Source organism: Zalophus californianus, chromosome 14, assembly GCF_009762305.2.
Source record: "Zalophus californianus isolate mZalCal1 chromosome 14, mZalCal1.pri.v2, whole genome shotgun sequence".
Classification (NCBI taxonomy): Eukaryota; Metazoa; Chordata; class Mammalia; order Carnivora; family Otariidae; genus Zalophus; species Zalophus californianus.
This window is the reverse complement of record NC_045608.1, coordinates 69,788,258-69,807,480: the sequence shown is the minus strand read 5'-3', so window position 1 is coordinate 69,807,480 and position 19,223 is coordinate 69,788,258. Positions and strand designations below refer to the sequence as shown.

Genomic DNA, 19,223 nt, shown 5'->3' with positions numbered 1-19,223 from the left:
TAGGAAAATGACAAAGCACAGGTGAAACTTGAGAACGAACAGGATAAGCTAAAGAAACGGAAGACAAAACAGGAAATTAGAGCTGCTTTGCAAAAAGCCCTCCGAGAGAAGATAGAACATATTCAGCAGGAATACAGAGAAGAGCAGGACTTGAACATGAAGCTCGTGCAAAGGGCTCTTCAAGACTTAGAGGAAGAGGCTGATAAAAAGAAGCAAAAAAGAGTAAGATGTTTATTCAGTGCCTACTATGTGCTGGATGAGGTACCTTGCTTAGCTTTCAGTCTTACAGGAACCAGCCAGATGTAGAATGAACCATACTGTGCTACTCTTAAGTGTGGTCCACGAACCAGCAGCATCAGCATCATCTGGGAGGATGTTAGAAATAGAAATTCATAGCCTCCAGAATCAGAGTCTCCAAATCAAAATCTTGGCAGGGGCAAGATATCTGTTTTAACAAGCTCCCCCAGCGGATTCTGATGCCCACTGAATTTGGAGCACTGCTATAACATGGAGTTGGCACTGTGATAGCAGGATGGGAGTGAAGGAAGTGAGTGACTAAGTATGCTGAGAAGCTGGGGAAGACATGCTGAGAAAGTGGTATTTGAGTTGGACCTTGAAAAATATGTAAAGTTTTGTCAGAGCGTAGAGAAAAGCATTACAGTATGTATTCAGTTGTCTGTTCTTTTGAAATTTGTATTGAACTCTTGAGGGTGTTGTGCTTTTCCTGTAGATACTGTAGATACTGTAGATACTATTTTTTTTTTGTTCCTTTTTAAAAATAAACTTTTTTAAAAAAAGATTTTATTTATTCATTTGAGAGAGAGAGAGAGAGCCCAAGAGGGGGTAGGGTCAGAGGGAGAAGCAGACTCCCCACTGAGCAGGGAGCCCAATGTGGGACTCGATCCCGGGACTCCAGGATCACGACCCGAGCCGAAGGCAGCCGCCCAACCAACTGAGCCACCCAGGTGCCCAAAAATAAACTTTATTTTTTAGAGCAGTTCTAGGCTCAGAGCAAAATTGAGCGGAAGATACAGAGATTTCCCATGTATCCCCTGCCCCCACATATGACATAGCCTTCCCCACTACCAACATCCCCCAACCAGAGTGGGATATTTGTTGCCATTGATGAACCTACATCGACAAGTCATTGTGTATAGTTTACATGAAGGTTTACTCTTGGTATGGTACATTCTGTGGGTTTGAACAAATGTAAGATGACATGTAGCCACCATGAAAGTATCATACAGAGTAATTTCACTAGCCTAAAGTCCTCTGTGCTCCCCCTGTTCATTACTTTCCCCGACTCCAAACCCTTAGAAACCACTCATCTTTTTATTGTCTCCAGTTTCACCTTTTATAGGATGTCATAAATTTGGAATCATACAGTATGATGCCTTTTTAGATTCACTTATTTCACCAAGTACTGTGCATTTAAGTTTCCTCCATGCCTTTTCCTGGCTCTATAGCTCATTTCCTTTTTGCTCTGAATAACATTTCATTGTGTGGATGGACCACAGGCTATCCAGTCACCTACTGAAGGATATCCTGGGTTATTTCCAGTTTTAGTGATTATGACTAAAGCTGCTGTACACATTTGTATGCAGGCTTTTGTGTGGCTGTACGTTTTCTTTTTTTTTTTAAAGATTTTATTTATTTATTTGAGAGAGAGAGAATGAGAGATAGAGAGCATGAGAGGGAAGAGGGTCAGAGGGAGAAGCAGACTCCCCGCTGAGCAGGGAGCCCGATGTGGGACTCGATCCCGGGACTCCAGGATCATGACCTGAGCCGAAGGCAGTCGCTTAACCAACTGAGCCACCCAGGCGTCCCTGGCTGTACGTTTTCAAATCATTTAGGTAAATACCAAGGAGTGTAGTTGCTGGATCATATGGTAAGAGTATATTTAGTCTTCTAAGAAACTGCCAAATTGTCTTCCAAAGTGGCTATACCATTCTGCATTTCCACATTGTTCAGAGTCAACTGTACATACTAGAGGCCTGGCTCAGGGTGGGACTACAAGTACGGGCTCTACTGCTAGTTGAGCAGATCTCAGTGAGCTCTGCTGGGTTGGCAGGGGTGCCCCTTGCAAGGAAATGCACGGTGTCCACAACTGAGTTTAGAATCACTGTGACTTGGGCTTCTGTGTCTAATAGAGCCAGGAATGTCTGGTGGTTGCCTTTGACCTAGTGGGCCACCAGAGTTGTAAATGGACAGTTGTGCGGGTGGGACAAGCTCTGAGGGACTGCCAAATCCCTAGGGTAATTCTCTGGGTCATGCCAAGCCTGCAGGTCAGGGAAGTTATTTGGGAGAGAGAGCGAGCCTTGGGACTCTCTGAAGGCCTCTGAGACATTAGGATTGGGCTCTGTAGTGCGGTAATCACTTGTTTTAAACAGAGGAGCTTACCTCGGGGTTGTCCCAATATATCACTGGGCACCCCCAGTTGGTGGAGCTGCCAGTACAAGGCCCCCTGCTATTTGAAGTGTCTCAGACATTGCTTCCTGACAGATTTGGCACAGGAGCTCCAGGACCAGGAGGCGGGAATGTTGCTCTGAAAGGTGGGTTGCAGGGTTTGGCACCTGAAGGTTGGCCTTGGGTTTGTGGGCTGCCTTGGTATTATAAAATCTGGAAGTCTAGTTAAGTATCTCTTTCATGGGGTGCCATTAAGTTTACTCCTTCCAGTGCCTCCTGAATAGTATGGGAGGTCCCCACAAAGTGGAGGCATGTGGCTCTGTTAATTTGGAAGGGGGTTTTCCTGTAAGAAGAATTATCTGGTTTTAGGGACAATTGGGGCCTCTTCAAGATTGGAGATGAAATCTGGGTCATCTGTGTTGCTATGTTCAGAGATGTGATAGACCCATTGGACCATACCAATGTTACAGAGAAGGAATCAGGCCTCATCTAGTGTGTTCCACTGGCTTTGAGCCTTTGTTGTAATAACTACAATAGGAGGGTGAGGTCAGCATCAAGCCATAAAAATCCAAGCAAGTAGAGGAAGGGATCCTCCCTCTATCTTTAGAGCTGGTGCCTTTGGGTCTGGACGCTCCCTTGTCATTGGAATCCTTGATTATGGTGTTTCCCTTTTCCCACATGGAAGGCTACAGGGTTCCTGGAGTTGAGTATTTACCTTCTTCCAGGTCAGTTAGGTTCAGATAAAACCCCAGCAGGTTAGGCTCTGGTTAAATAGTTTCTCCTGAGAGCAAACCTAAGAATAGAATGCTCTGGTGTATTTCAAAATGATTCCATTTCTTCTCCTGCTGCAGGAAGCGTGAAAGGCTTTTTCTCTAATATTCACTGTGAGAACCTGGTAGAGCTTCAGGGGGTAAAACTCACAAAAGTGTGGTATCCCCCACCCTTCAATGCTGGGTCCCCTTAGAGTTTTTAACTCTTAGAGGGGTCTACACTGAGCCTCTAGCAATTCATCAGTTACAGGTTTTCCTACCCCAGCACTGGTTCCCATAGAAATTTCTGCTCATGGGTTTCCACTATGGTAAGTTCTGATTGTCTGTATTTACTTGTCTGTCTCTCCAATCTGGAGACCTCACTTCTCTTATGGATCTAAGACTGTTGATTTCTTAATTTTTTTAAAGATTTTATTTATTTATTTGTCAGCGAGAGTGTGAGGGAGCACAAGCAGGGGGAGCGGCAGGCAGAGGGAGAAGCAGGCTTCCCGCTGAGCAGGGAGCCTGATGCAGAACTCGATCCCAGGACCCTGGGATCATGACCTGAGGTGAAGGCAGCCGCTTAACCAACTGAGCCACTCAGGTGTACTGACTGTTGATTTCTTTTTAAGATTTATTTATTTCTGAGAGAGAGATTGAGAGAGAGAGCGTGCTGAGCACTGAGCCTAACACAAGTCTTGATTTCACGACCCTGAGATCACGACCTGAACTGAAACCAAGATGCTTAACTGACTGTGCCACCCAGGCGCCCCTAAGATTGTTGATTTATTAAGTTTGCTAGCTTTTTGCTTGTTGTTAGGATGCCAGAGTGGCAGCTTCTAAGCTCCTTATATCCCAGACTAAAAACCAGGAAGTCTGCTATTATTTTTTTTAATTAAGCTTTTTATTTTGGGATAATTGTAGATTCACATGCAGTTGAAAGAAATAATACAAAGAGATGCTGTGGACCCTTTATTCAGTTTTTCTCTATGAAATCTTGCAAAACTATAGTATAATATCACAGCCAGGATATTGACATTGAACTGTCAAGATACAGAACATTCCCATCACAAGGATTCTTCATGTTTTCCTTTTATGGCCATATCCACTTCCCTCTTTTTTTTTTTAATATTTTATTTATTTATTTGACAGAGAGAGACATAGCCAGAGAGGGAACACAAGCCAGAGGAGTGGGAGAGGGAGAAGCAGGCTTCCTGCTGAGCAGGGAACCTGATGTGGGGCTCGATCCCAGGACCCTGGGATCATGACCTGAGCCGAAGGCAGACGCTTAACAACTGAGCCACCCAGGTGCCCCGTCCACTTCCCTCTTGTCCTCACCCCCTTCTTAACCTTTGGCAACCACTTACCTGTTCTCCATTTCCATAATTTTGTCATTTCAAGAGTGTTATATCAATGGAATCATATAGTATGTAACCTTTTGGGATTGACAGTTTTGTTCTGCGTCATTCTCTGGAGATTTATCCAAGTTGTTGAAAGTATCAGTAGTGTTTATTTTTATTGTCGAGTGGTAGTCATGGTAAGACTATACCACAGTTTGTTTTTACCATTTACCTGTTAAAGGTCACCTGGGTTTAATAAAAAAAAAAAAAAAAAAAAAACTAAAAAATAAAGGTCACCTGAGTTGCTTCCAGTTTATGGCTATTATCAGTAAAGCTGCTATAATCATTCATGTACAGGCTTTTATGTGAACATAAATTTTTGTTTCTCTGCAAAAAATGCCTTGAAGGGCAATTGTAATCGCATGTTTAGTTTTTTAAGACTGCCAAGCTGTTTTTCAGAGTAGTTTTGCCATCCAACCAATAATGTACATTCCCACCAACAATGAATGAATGATTCAGTTTCTCCACATCCTCACCAACATTTGCTGGTGGTACTATTCTTTACTTTAGCTCTACTCGTAAATGTGTAGTGATATCTCATTGTTTTTTTATTTTACATTTCCATAATAACTAATGATGTTGATCCACTTTTCATGTGCTTATTTGCTCTCTGTATATCCTCTTCAGTGAAATATTTTCCCATGTTTCTTTCCCATTTTCTTTTTCTTTTTTTTTAAATTTTATTTTATTATGTTAGTCACCGTACATTACATCATTAGTTTTTGATGTAATGTTCCATGATTCATTGTTTGCTTATAACACCCAGTGCTCCATGCAATACATGCCCTACTTAATACCCATCACCGGGCTAACCCTTCCCCCCACTCCCTGCCCCTCTAAAACCCTCAGTTTGTTTCTCAGAGTCCACAGTCTCTCATGGTTCGTCTCCCTCTCTGAGTCCCCCCTTCATTTTTCCCTTCCTACTATCTCTTTTTTTTTAACATATAAGGTATTATTTGTTTCGGGGTACATACAGGTCTGTGGTTCATCGGTCTTACACAATTCACAGTGCTCACCACAGCACATACCCTCCCCAATGTCCATCACCCAGCCACCCCACCCCTCCCACCCACCCCGACTCCAGTAACCCTCAGTTTGTTTCCTGAGATTAAGAGTCTCTTATGGTTTGTCTCCCTCTCTGGTTTTATCTTGTTTCATTTTTTTCTCCCTTCCCCTATGATCCTCTGTCATGTTTCTCAAATCCCTCATATCAGTGAGATCATATGATACTTGTCTTTCTCTGATTGACTTATTTCGCTCAGCATAATACCCTCTAGTTCCATCCATGTCATTGCAAATGGCAAGATTTTGTTGGTTTTTTTTTATGGCTGCATAATATTCTATCATATATATATACACACACACCACATCTTCTCTATCCATTCATCTCTTGATGGACATCTTGGCTCTTCCCATAATTTGGCTATTGTGGACATTGCTACTATAAACATTGGGGTGCACATACCCCTTTGGATCACTACATTTGTATCTTTGGGGTAAATACCCAGTAGTGCAATTGCTGAGTCATAGGATAGTAGCTCTATTTTCAACTTTTTGAGGAACCTCCATACTGTTTTCCAGAGTGGCTGCACCAGGTTGCATTCCCACCAACAGTGTAGGAGGGTTCCCTTTTCTCTGCATCCTTGCCAACATCTCTCATTTCCTGACTTGTTAATTTTAGCCATTCTGACTGGTTTGAGGTGGTATCTCATTGAGGTTTTAATTTGTGTTTCTCTAATGCTGAGTGATGTTGAACACCTTTTCATGTGTCTGTTGGCCATTTGGATGTCTTCTTTGCAGAAATGTCTGTTGATGTCTTCTGCCCATTTCTTGATTTCTTTCCCATTTTCTAATTGAATTATTTGATTTTCTTTTTTTTGCTATTAAGTTTTTTGTTCTCCATTAGATCATTTTATTTTTTAGCAGCTTTATTAAGGTATAATTCATACAACTTACCCATTTCAAATATACATTCAGTGGTTTTTGGTATATTCACATAAGTATGCAACCATCACCACAGTCAATTTTAGAACTTTTTATTATCTCGCTATTCCCTCTTCCTCACCCCTTACCCCCATTCCTTTTTTTTTTTTTTTTAGGTTTTATTTATTTGAGAGAGAATGCACACAGGCAGTGGGGAGGGGCAGAGGGGAGAGGAAGAAGCAGACTCCTCACGGAGCAGGGGTCCCAGCTTGGGGCTGGATCTCAGGACCCTGGGATCATGACCTGAGCCAAAGGAAGATGCTTAACTGACTGAGCCACCCAGGTGCCCCTCTTTACTGCCATTCCTAAGCAACTACTAATATAATTTCTGTCTCTGGATTTGTTATTGTGGATTTTATTATGAATAGCATTATATATTATCTGACCTTTTGACTGGCATCTTTCACTTAGCATATTTCAAGGCTTATCCATGTTGTAACATGTATGAATACTTCCTTCTTTTATATGGCTGAATAATTCTCCATTGTATGGATATACCATGTTTCATTTATCCATTTGTCAATCTATAGACATTTGATTTGTTTGCATTTTTTTCCTATTATGAATAATGCTACTGTGAATATTCTTGTATATAAATTTTTGTTTGGACATAGGGTTTTGTTTCTCTTGGACATATACCGAGGAGTAGAATTAATGAGTCCTAAGGTAACTTTAAGTTTTTGAGTACTTGCCAAATTATTTTCCAAAGTGGCTTTGCCATTTTATATTCTCACTAGCAGTGTACACAGGTTTTGATTTCTCCACATGCTTGTTAACATTTGTTATTGTCTGTCTTTTTTATTTCAACCATCCTAGTGTGTTTGAAGTGATCTGTTATTATGGTTTCAATTTGCATTTCCTAATGACTCCACATCCTCATTGATGCTGAGCTTCTTTTTCTGTGCTTATTGACCATTTGTATATCTTCCTTGGAGAAATCTCTTTGAACCTATTTGAAATTTCAAGAAATCTATTCCAATCATTTCCCCAATTTTTAATTGGGCTGTCTTTATTATTGAGTTGTAACAGTGCTTTATATGTTCTAGATACAAGTCCCTTACACATAAATTGTGTGTAAATATATGTATTTTTCATCTTGTGGGTTGTCTTTTCACTTTCTTGATGGTATCCCTTGAAGTGTAAAAGTTTTAATTTTGATGAAGTCCAGTTTATCTATATTTTGTTTTGTTGCTTGTGCTTTTAGTGTTATATCTAAAAATGTGTTCCTACCCCAAGGTCAAGAAGATGGTGGTCCTATGTTTTCTTCTTAGGGCTTTATAGGTTTAGTTCTCACATTTAGGCCTTTGATCCATTTTGAGTTAAATTTTGTGTATGGTATGAGGTAGAAGTCCAACTTCATTCTGTTGCGTGTAGATAGCCAGTTGTCCCAGCACCGTTTGTTGAAGAGACTGTCCTTCCCCTATAGAATTGTCTTGGTACACTATTCAAAATCAATTGACGGTGAATTTGAGGGTTTATCTTTGGACTCTCAGTTCTATTCCATTAATCTATGTGTCCGTCCTTATGCCAGGAGCACGTATCTATATGGCTTGATCACTGTAGCTCTGCAGTAAATTTGAAATCAGGAAATGTGAATCCTCCAACTTTGTTCTTTTTCAAATTGCTTTGGCTTTTCTGGCTCTCTTGAATTTCCATATGAATTTAGAATCAGCTTGTCGATTTCTCCATGGAAACCATTTGGGATTTTGATAAGGATTTTTTGAATCTGTAGACCAAATGTAGACATTGCCATTTTAACAGTATTGCCTTCTGATCCATGAATGTAGGATGTCTTTCCACTTATTTTTTCAGTTTCTTAGTTTTCAGAGTATGAGTTTTGCACTTCTTTCGTTAAATTTACTCCCAAGTATGAGACTATGAATGCCAGTCATTCTGAGGGTACAATTCAGACCTTGCCAGATCTATGATATTCTCAGAAGAGGTCAGGACAGAGATTGGATGGAATGGCACAAGGGTAATACCATGAATAACAGAAAAGCCAATTAAAAATGCCAGCATTGCAAAGCCCAGTTGACAATCTTAGCTGCACATTAAAATTACTTGCAGAACTTAAACGCTGTTCATTAGATTGGAGTCTTAGGGTGAGATTCAGCCCTTGGTACTTCTTAAAGCTTCCAGGTGATTTCAAAGTATAGCTAAGGCTGAGAAGGTCTGTCATCAAAGTATCAAGTGACCAGCTTCTAGTCAGAAACAGTGCTATCATGGTGGTAATGACTTATTTTGTTTTTCAGGTTATACCTAAATGAAAATAAATATACAGATAGAGCTGTGTAATTGAAAATTATCTAGGAACTGCTTTGAAAAACACTTTGGGAAAGTGTTCGAAGTAACTTATTCAAAAATGTATTATAAAGCACAGGTACAAAGAATAGCACAATAAACGCCCATATGCCCTTCACCTAGCTTCAACCACCACCAACGAACGGCAATTCTGTATTTCATGTGTGCTCCACCCGTTCCCTACCACCACTCTTGAATTTTTTGAACTAAACCCTAGAGAGAATATTTCATCTATAAATGTGTCAGTATGTAGTTCTAAAAAATTGGGATTGTAGCTCTAAAAGATTGTTGTAAAACTTAACCTCTGTACCATCATCACACCTACAAGTTAACAACGTGAGGTAATTCTTCTGTTGTGTAGGAAGAGATGGCAAGAGAACAGGAGATATATCGTCAGTATGTGGCACAGCGGCGTGAGGAGGAGAGAGCTCAGGAGAACGAACTGGACAGAGTATTAGAGGCAGAGAAGGAAAAGAAGTTGGCTGAGAAGGACAAGGAGCTGAGACTTGAAAAGGAGGCAAGGAGACAACTTGTGAATGAGGTCATGTGTACAAGAAAACTTCAAGTTCAGGAAAAATGTAAGGACATGAATTATAATAATATAGTCCGGCCTTAATTCAACTAAGTAGCAACCAAAATATTTATTAGGTAGGTATTATATGTAAAATGATATGAGGGATGTAAAAAGGATTAAGGCAAGACCCCTGCCTTGTAGAACTTATTTAATACATTGAGTATAAACATATGAAGAGTTTTCTATCCTAGCAGATTCTAGCAGTCATGTTGGAGATGTTCTCAAGGTTAAAGGAACAGTATGTCTGTTGAATGGTCTGTGCACCTTAGTGACTATAAAGGGAAGTGAGAAGATAGGGCACAACACACACACCCCTCCACCCTTTTATCTGTCCCTCTTTTCTTTCTGTAAGTGTCTCCATACCTTCACACCTTTGCTTGGGTAGTTTTCTCTGCTTATGATGCTTTTGATCTTGAGAAATCCTGGCAGTCCTTCAAGGCCAGCTCAAATGTCTCATTCCTCAAATACGTCCCCTTATTCATAATAAATCCTCTTTCTGAGGCTCTCACTGTGGCTTGCTCACATCCCTGTCTTAGCACACCTTTGTCTGCCCTCAGCTCCAAACAGTGCTTGGTCACGAAAAGAAATATTTGTTGAGAGGGTGAACTGCCACCTTCAGATTTACACTGTTCCATGTCCAGCCCAGTGAACTGGAGAGGCAGTAGATGGACACGTTTACCATTCGGGTACCATTAGACTTCACACTAGTTGTCTTTGTGAGAGAAAACTCATTGATTCTCCACTCCAGGAATTATAACAGCCATTGAAAATTGTTAAGCCCGTATTAGGTGGAGTTGTAAGAAAATGAGAAAAAAGCATATAAGCTAACAAATTTCCGTATTTACCCATGATAAATATTTTAAAATATATTGAGACAACGTGGAAAATTTAAGTATTTGGGGCCATTTTTATTTTTTTTTTAAAGATTTTATTTATTTATTCATGAGAAACGGAGGGGGAGAGAGAGAGAGAGAGAGAGAGAAGCAGAGGGAGAAGCAGGCTCCCAAGGAGCAGGGAGCCCGATGCGGGACTCGATCCCAGGACCCCGGGATCATGACCTGAGCTGAAGGCAGACGCTTAACCATCTGAGCCACCCAGGCGCCCTTTGGGGCCATTTTTAAACAAAGAAACAAAATCAACCATAATTCTACCACCCAGGAATAGCTACTATTCACAACTTCGTGTATTTCCTTCCAGTATTTTTACTATGTATATAGTAAATTAGGATTTATGTTGAATATATTGTTTTACAACCTGCCTTTGCTACTTATCATAAACATTTTTCTGGGTCATTTTTCTTCAATTATAAAATTTGTAATGCTGCCTAGAAATCCATTATAAAAATGGACCGTGATTTATTTTACCTAAACACAATTAATGGACCTTCAGATTGTCTTGAATCTTTTTACTACTATTTTAGAATTGCAGGTTACTATCTCTGTATATAGTTCTTCTTGGCTTATATATGATTATTTAAGAAAAGTTCCTATAAGTGGATTTGGGCGCCAAAGATGTACATTTCAGATGTGTATTTCCCAGTTGTATTTATTCTTTTGTGAACTCTGTTTTCTTTGTCATTTTGTCACCCTTATTGGATGCTTATGTTTTTAAAATTTAATTCATAAATACCTTATATATTATAAACTCAGGCTTTTCCAGTATTTAGTCGTAAACTCTCTTGTTAACATAAATGACAACAGAACTGTTTGTCCTCAAGAAGAGAAAGGTAAGAAGTGTTCTAATGGTGGTAACCTGGTTTGAAAAAGGCTGATCGTAGGTTTTCAGTGAAAAATGGTTAAGAAAAAAATCTGTGTAGATCACACACATTCGAACCTAAACCCTCTTCTTCCCTTTTGGAGAGGACTACTTCTACCCTGTTGACCTAAGATACAGCCCAGTGATTGTAGGCTCTGCCTCTCTAAAGACAGGATGGCATTGATGCCCGGAGGGATGCCAGCAAGTCTTGTCTGAAGAAAGCCATTTACCAAAAATTACATTTGTCTTTCTTAAGTGCAACGAAAAGCAAAAGAACAGGAAGAGCGTGCTATGGAACAGGAACGCATAAATGAAGGTCTTCGAGAGCTTAACCGCGAAGAGAAGGAGAATTTTGCAAGGTATGATTTTGTTTTCTTTATTATTGTTTACTGCCTAAAAACGGGGAAGATTTTTAATGTAGAGAGAGGACAATGTGCCATCACTCATGCATTATTGGCATTTTTTTTTACATCAGTATTACATTTGTCCTAAAAGTTCCAGTCAGTTTACAAAATTCCATATAAAAATCAGCACAAAACATCTTGGTAAAATTAAATTTTATTGCTATTGTATACATTGTGATTATAGACGTTAGGTATCAAGCTGAACGAATACTTTAAAAAATAAAATAAGTTAGAAACAACTTTTTAGAAATAGGCTCCAACATTGAATCCTAATGAAATAACAAGAAGACTATTCTTTCCCATGAAATAAACCCTGAAACACAGTGTGGCTTGATTAGTTGGAGTAGCAGAAATGGCTTCTGAGGATAGGAGTCCATGCAAAATGTCCTCAGAAGAACTTTTGTAGCCTCACTGGGCTGGAAAACTGAAATGTTCTAGGTGCTTTGGGAAATACCACTGCCTTCTCTGACAATGCCTGTCTGGTCGCCACCACGAGGCTCTGGTGGAGGAAACAGGCAGATACCTCTTTGCAGCATTTCTTGGACCATAGCACTCCTTTCCCACCGGTGACCAAGATTCCCAATTCAGATGACCAGTGTGGTGGAGGAAGACGACTTGGCTCCTCTAATTGCTGGTCCCCTTTCCCATCCCTTGGCCCTGTCCCATGACTTACACATACTTAATACATAGAAATAAGCTCTCTTCATTCTAGAAAGAGTAGGGTTTATATACCTGCACCTATTGTTAGTTTGGGGGCACTAACAATTTCTGGTCTACCCTACTTACTTCCTACTACTGCCTCTGCTCTGGAGGTCTTTCCTTCTCATTTTGAAAAATTTATTGTTGGAGATGTGAGGGGGACTTGATAAATAGCAACGTGCTTCCTTGCCCAACTTCTGAATCAACTGAGAGAGAAGAAAAACAAGTATGTGTGGAAGGTATCATAGCTACCTATTGGTGCATAACAGACTACCCTACAATTTGTGCCTTAAAGTGAGTTATGATTATCTCTCATGATTCTCTGGTGACAAGGCTCACTTGGGTGGTTCTTCCTTGGGGTCCCTCATGTGGTTCAAGTCAGATGTTAGCCAGGGCTACATTTATCTGAGGGCCCAACTGCCCTGGACACCTAAGATACCTACTCATAGAGCTGGCAGTGTGTGCTGACTGTAGCTAAGGACTCAGCTGGTGTTATCACCCAGAACACCTCTATGTGGCCTCTCCATGTGCTGGGGCTTCTCACAGTGTGGTGGCTGGTTCTGACAGGGAGAGTTCCAATACACAGGGGCTGCGCCTAGGACTAGCATAGCATCACTTGTGTCATAATCTATTGGTCATAAAAATAGTCACCAGGGCCTATCCAGATTCAAAGGCTGGAGACTGAAGCTCCACGTCTTGATAAGGGGAATAGAGGTTCACATCGCAGAAGAACATATGGAAGGGGAGATGCTACTATGACCATCTTTAGAAAATGGAATCTGCCACAGAGGTATGGGCATGCCTTCTTTTCTGATAAAAGCTGTTTTTTAAAAATGTGGCTTATAGATTTTAATTGGCATGACCACTATGGAGAACAGTATGAAGTTTCCTCAAAAAATTAAAAATAGTACTACCATGTGATCCAGCAATCCCACTTCTGGGTATATATCCAAAATAATTGAAAGCAGGACGTTGAAGAGATATTTACACAGCCATGTTCATAGCAGCACTATTCACAATAGCCAGGAGGTGGAAATAACCCACATGTCCATTAACAAGTGAATGGGTAAACCAGATGTGATATATACATACAATGGAATATTATTTAGCCTTGAAAAGGAAGGAAATCCTGTCAAATGCCAACTCATGCATGAACCTTGAGGACATTATGCTAAGTGAAATAAGCCAGTCACAGAAAGATGAGTAAGCCAGTCACAAAAAGATGAGTACTATATGATTTCGCTTATATGAGATCCCTAGAGTAGTCAAATTCATAGACACAGCAAATTGAATGGTGGTTAGAATGGTGGTTGCCAGAGGCTGGGGGGAGGAGGGAAAGAAAGCTGTGGTTTAATGGGTGTAGCGTTTCAAATTTTCAAGATGAAAATGTCCCGGAGAACTGATTCACGACAATGTGTCCTGAACACTACTGAACTATACACTTAAAAATCATTAAGTGGTCAATTTTACATTATGTGTTTTTTACCACAGTAAAAAAAAAAAAAAAAAAAAAAAATAACAATAAAAAATTTAAAATGTGGTTTATATGTTTAGAATGTAGCTTATGTATGGAGGAAATTGTCTAGTTCATACTGAACAGAATGAGACACACACACCCACCCAGACCCCAGGAGTGCCAGGTCTCTCCGGCAGGGGCGTGGCCCTTTGACAGGAGGGTGGAAACCCGCAGACTAACCTGTTCCCGGTTTGACCAGTGGAAAAGTCACTTCTTCCTTGGAGAAGAGTGGGAGAGGGGGTGGAGAGAGGCCAAGGACTCACTCCAGATAGCAGGAAATATTCTGAGTGGGCCAGAAGCATTCCCTCCCTAAAATCAGTATTTGTTCTGTTCATCTTAATTATTATTGTGTAATAAACACATTAATGAATTTTCCATCTATTTTTTCCCATCTCACCCTGATTTTAATGGGAATTTTAATTTGACTTCAAAAATTACATTTTACTTCTAATGCCCTAAATGAATCCAAATGCTTGCTTTTACAATTTTGTACTTGACATTGCCAATACCTTAGGCGCTCCAGTTTGGCCCAGGAATACAGGAAGCAACTTCGGATGCAGATATCCTACCAGCAGCAGGCCCGGGAAGCGCAGAAGGAAGAGGAACGCCGAGAGGTTGAAGCAGGGCGAGCAGCAAACAAGATTTGCCAGGACAAGATCAGGGAGATCCTGTCCTTCCATCAAGTGCTGCCCTGCAACATTCATCCCATGCGGAGGGCATGCCCTGATAAGCTTCCGCCGTAGTTTCATTAATGTTAATGTATTTTTTCTCAGTCTTTTAATGTTTTTAACTACAGTATGCTGGTCTGTTCCTTTCAACTCATGGATAAACTTCCTTTATTTCTCTGAGTTTGCATAATTCTATGTAATGTTATTCCTTCAAATTCAACTTTGTGCCTATTTTAGACTTTATAGACTTACAAATCTGAATGATTTATTTCATATCACCCAGTTATTTTCCTGACTTACCCCCCATACACCTCCCTTTCTTGTTCATTTATTAATAGCTACAATTTCTCCCCCCCATCCACTCAAATGCCTATTTCCTCTTGCCTTTCTTTCATATACATAATTGCTTTGTCTCATATACAAAAGTCACCATATCAACAGGGCAGAGCTGGGCCTAACATCCACTTTCATTTGCCCACCTATTTAAATATTACACAAATATTTACCTTGCATGTGACTTTAGCAAGAACAGAGCAAACTCTTTGCTTTTGTGGGACTTCTGTCCTGGTGGAGGAAACCAGGCAATGTGTTAAGTGCTATAAGAAGGAAATGGCAAGAGTGCTCGAAGATCATTTTGAGCAGCTGATACTTGAATGAACCAGCCGTATGGTTATCTGGGCAGATCCCAGCCAGAGGAAAGAGTCAGTGCAAGGGTCCTGGGGCAGAAGTCTGCTTAGTGCGTTTGAGGCATAGCATTTGTGCTAGAGTGGAGTGAGGGAGGAGAGAGTGGTAGAAGATTAATCAGAAAGGCAGTTAGGGCTAAATGATGTAAGGCTGTGGAGCCATGGTGAAGGCTGGCTTTTACTTGGCTATGAAAAGCTGTTACAGGATTTCGAGCAGAAGAGCAACATAAGATGTAAGACAGTTGCTGGCTGCTGTGTTGAGAACAGACTTTGGAGAGACAAAAACAGACTCAGTTAAGGAATGGCAGATCATAGTAGTCCAGGTGAGAGGTGAGGATAGCATGGTAGCCAACCTCCAAGATGGTCCCTATGATCTTCTCCCCTGTATCTGTGCCCTTGTGCAATCCCCTTCCACCCTAAGCCATGGCTGCCCTGTGTGATCAGTAAGATACTTACACCCCCTTGCAGACAAAGTGTTATAGGGTCTTCTAGAGAGCCTCCTTAAAAGGGAGGGGAGAGAACTTTTGGAACGGCTGAGTCAGGAGCTCTGGAAATCCTCTTCGCAAAGGGCAATGATAAAATGGGAAACATTGTCAAAAACAGCCATTTCAGCACTGGAAATTGACCAAAGGCACGCAACAGATGGGGAAGCATTTATTCCAGAAAACCTACAAAACCTTGGTGAGAATGGTGGGAATCTATGGCATATTGGCCTGGAGCTACAGCTACGTGGAGCAGTAGTTCTACCAGGGCAAGGCAGGTCGTGAGGACCTGCAACCTCACTGCCAGATTAGGCCGACTTGATTGGGAGCACCATTTGGAAAAATCCATGCTTGTGGCGTTGTCAAAATAATGGTGATTTTTGTGGCAGTCAGGGAAGACCAACAATCACAACTAGCCTGAGGTTGTGATACTGACTGGGACAAGCAGCAGAACAGCCAGAAATTTACAGGAAGACCTGGGGAACATGACAGCTGTAATGGGCTTTGATATTTGAATGGGCTTCCACATATTCTTGGGAGTCTGGAAATCTGTGTAGACATAAAGCTACATGCTTGCTCATTAAAGAACCTGGACAGGTCCTAGCAGTCTACCGATCCTTGGCCAAATGTGAGGCCTTGCACATACAGAAAGTAAAAGCTGGGGCAGATTTGGCCTAAACTTTGAATGTGTTCCCCAACCCTCACACAGATCCACAGCAAAAGGTAAAAGCCTTACTCGCTTAATCACTCACTGAGCACTAGGCTGAAGGGACAGAGGGCCACCCCTAAGAAGCCAGCCAGCCTTAAAAATAAAACAGGAATTTTTTAAGAAAGATTTTATTTATTTATTTGACAGAGAGCAAGAGAGGAAACACAAGCAGGGGGAGTGGGAGAGGGAGAAGCAGGCTTCCCGCTGAGCAGGGAGCCCGACGCGGGATGTGATCCCAGGACCCTGGGATCATGACCTGAGCCAAAGGCAGACGCTTAACGACTGAGCCACCCAGATGCCCCAGAATATAAATTTTAAAAATCACTTTGGGATACTATGAGGCAGTATTTGCTAAAACTGAAAATATATGTACCCTGTGATCCAGAAATTCCACTCTTAGGTATTTACCCAATGCATACATATATGCAGCGAATGCCATATATAAGATTGTTCAGAGCAGCACTATTCATAATAGCCCAGATTAGAAGTTGCCCAAATGCCCAACCAGACTAGAATGGAAAACACTATACACAATGACAATGAATGAACTTTGCTGCATGCAGCAGCATTGATGAGCCTCATGGACATAATGATGAGCAAAATAAGTCAGACATGTGCTGTGAGGTTCCACTTAGGAAAAGCCCAGGAGCAGGCAAAACTAATTTTTGGTATTAGAAATCAGGTGATTACCCTTTTGGAGGAGAGTTCCTGGAGAGGGACTTCTGGGTATTAATGCTGTGTTTCTTCATCTGGGTGGTGGTGATTCAGTGTGTTCACCTTGAGAAAATTCTTCAAGCTGTACATTTAAGATTTGTGCAGTTTTCGATATGTGTACTGGGCTTCCATTAAGTTAAAAAAAAAAATCAAGCTTTCTGAAATAGCTGCCATTGGTCATGATGTGGGTTTCTGGATCTTTAAAAACTGAATCTAGTATCTGGAGGCTACTATCATGTGTCTTGCCATTTATTCTCCAGATAAACATGTTTCATTGGTCCCTGCACTGTGGACCTTTCATCATCACCTTGCCCTCTAGTGGTCACTGGTCATTTTTCCAGATTTGTATTAAAACAGGATGCTCAGAACTAGAAAAAAGCAGCCCAGAAGAGGTCTGCAGAGCCCAATACAGTGGGACCACCACCTCCTTTAATCGGTGCATTATACTTCATTTAACGCAGTCCATGTTTGAGTGCCCACCATCGAATCACAATTGAAAAAATGTAGGCACAATCGTCTTGTCCTTGGCAGCCCTACCTGCTTGTTATATACAAGACAATAAGAAGCTGGAGAGGGGAGAGGTTGGAGATTGAGCTGTATGTAAACCCGTGCGTAACGATGTTGGGTGTTCAGGGTGCTCTGGCTGGTGAACACGAGGAGCTGGGAGAGTGTCGCACCTAGAGAGGGGACCGACGCTCTGCCTCTCCCATACCTTGCCCTCCCTGGCTCCTCTACTCGGCTGTTCCTGAGTTATATCCTTTATAATAAAGCTGTAAATGTAAATACAGAGTGTTCCTGACTTCTGTGAGCCATTCTCAATTATTGAGCCAAGGAGAGGGGATTGTAGGAATTCCCAATTGATAGCCAGCCGATCAGAAGTCTAGGTGGCCCAGGGCTTGCGACGGGCCTCAGAAATGGGGCAGGGGCAGTCTGGAGGGACTGAGCTTTTAAATCTGTGGGATCTGCACCAACTCCAGATAATTAGTGTCAGAACGGAATTGAGTTGTTGAACATCGGTGTTTGGAGAACCAGAGAATTGTTTGTTGGTGTTGGGAGCCCCCAGTTAGTAGGGTGGTGCTGGCAATCGAACCTTGGCTGAACAGAGTGTCTATGCTTTTAGTTTCATCGGTTCGCTGCCTCCCCACAACAGGCGGTACCGTCAAAATAAATCAACGATAGACTTTTAGAGTGTAAAAACCCATCACGAATGTTTTAGTTTCCTTTATTTTGGAAATGATAAAACAGAACCCCCCAAAATCTCTTATGCCTTGGCTCAGCACTTTCTTCATATAACATCATGATTTGTTGCCAAAATCCAATTTATCAATGCACTCTTAATCAACCAATATGCCCTGCACAGCTTGCTGTCTAGGCAATAGATAGCATGAGGCTCTTTCCACTCTATTTCTGTCACTTTGTGGCCTGTATCCACACCTTTACGTGTGCTAACAGCATTTGGGTGCAAATCCATCAAGTACACTTATGCATACACATTCCATAAATTACAAATGGGCATGAATGTTTTTCTTTCTATAAAGCATCCTTCTGATATTTTGATTACCTTATATACACTGGGCAAACAGCCCCTCAGAATATAGACGAGAACTTCATTCAATAAAAAGAGTAGCTTCCTGTACAGGGATGGCCCTGAGATAACAGGAAAAGGTCACAATAAAAAGATGTGATTCTGTTTGTGCCTCCAGAGAAGCTGTTGCTGGACAGAACTCTAGGAGCCAAAAATTGCCTCCAGGTATAAACTCTTTAAAAGTTCTAAGACATGTGTTTTGGATAGAGGCTGACTGTTATGAACTTAGTGCTTCCAAACATTGTGATGTGGGACTTTTATTTGAAATGACTTTATAGATGAGGTTCTGGGAAAGCTGATATAACAAGACCGTTTCCTGTCAGGTTCTTGCCCCATGTGCCATTAATCAGCTGTGTGACTTCTGGTGGGACCATCTGGGATGTACTTCTCTTGTCTAAAAACCGAGGTGCTTCTAGGGCTGGAAGGGTCCTGAGGGAGTGTCTAGTCCAAACCCTTCACTTTAGAGATGAGAGAGTGTCTCACACTATGAGGACTTAGCTGCAGTTAGGTTATTTGGTAGGTGATTCTGGAAGAAGTTTGGGATGGGCAGAGTAACAAGGGAGGAGCCAATACAAGAATGTGCTATAGGGTGGTT

General features: G+C 41.3%; 1 protein-coding gene across 15 annotated transcripts in view; it reads left to right on the top strand.

Annotated features, from left to right (window-relative positions):
• The window catches only part of MBD1 (methyl-CpG binding domain protein 1), a 54,778-nt gene extending 38,267 nt beyond the window's left edge, over positions 1–16,511 (top strand). For 10 of the 15 annotated variants that reach the window (XM_027577476.1, XM_027577478.1, XM_027577472.1 and 7 more), the window contains 4 exons: positions 4–222; positions 9,201–9,417; positions 11,425–11,527; positions 14,302–16,510. In XM_027577476.1, coding sequence (XP_027433277.1) covers positions 4–222; positions 9,201–9,417; positions 11,425–11,527; positions 14,302–14,530 — 768 coding nt within the window. In that variant the 3' untranslated portion in view covers positions 14,531–16,510. Of the gene's footprint in view, positions 1–3; positions 223–9,200; positions 9,488–11,424; positions 11,528–14,301 lie in introns of those variants that run through there. The other 5 variants (XM_027577475.1, XM_027577471.1, XM_027577474.1 and 2 more) reach the window with 4 other exon arrangements.
• Positions 16,512–19,223: the final 2,712 nt, after the last annotated feature.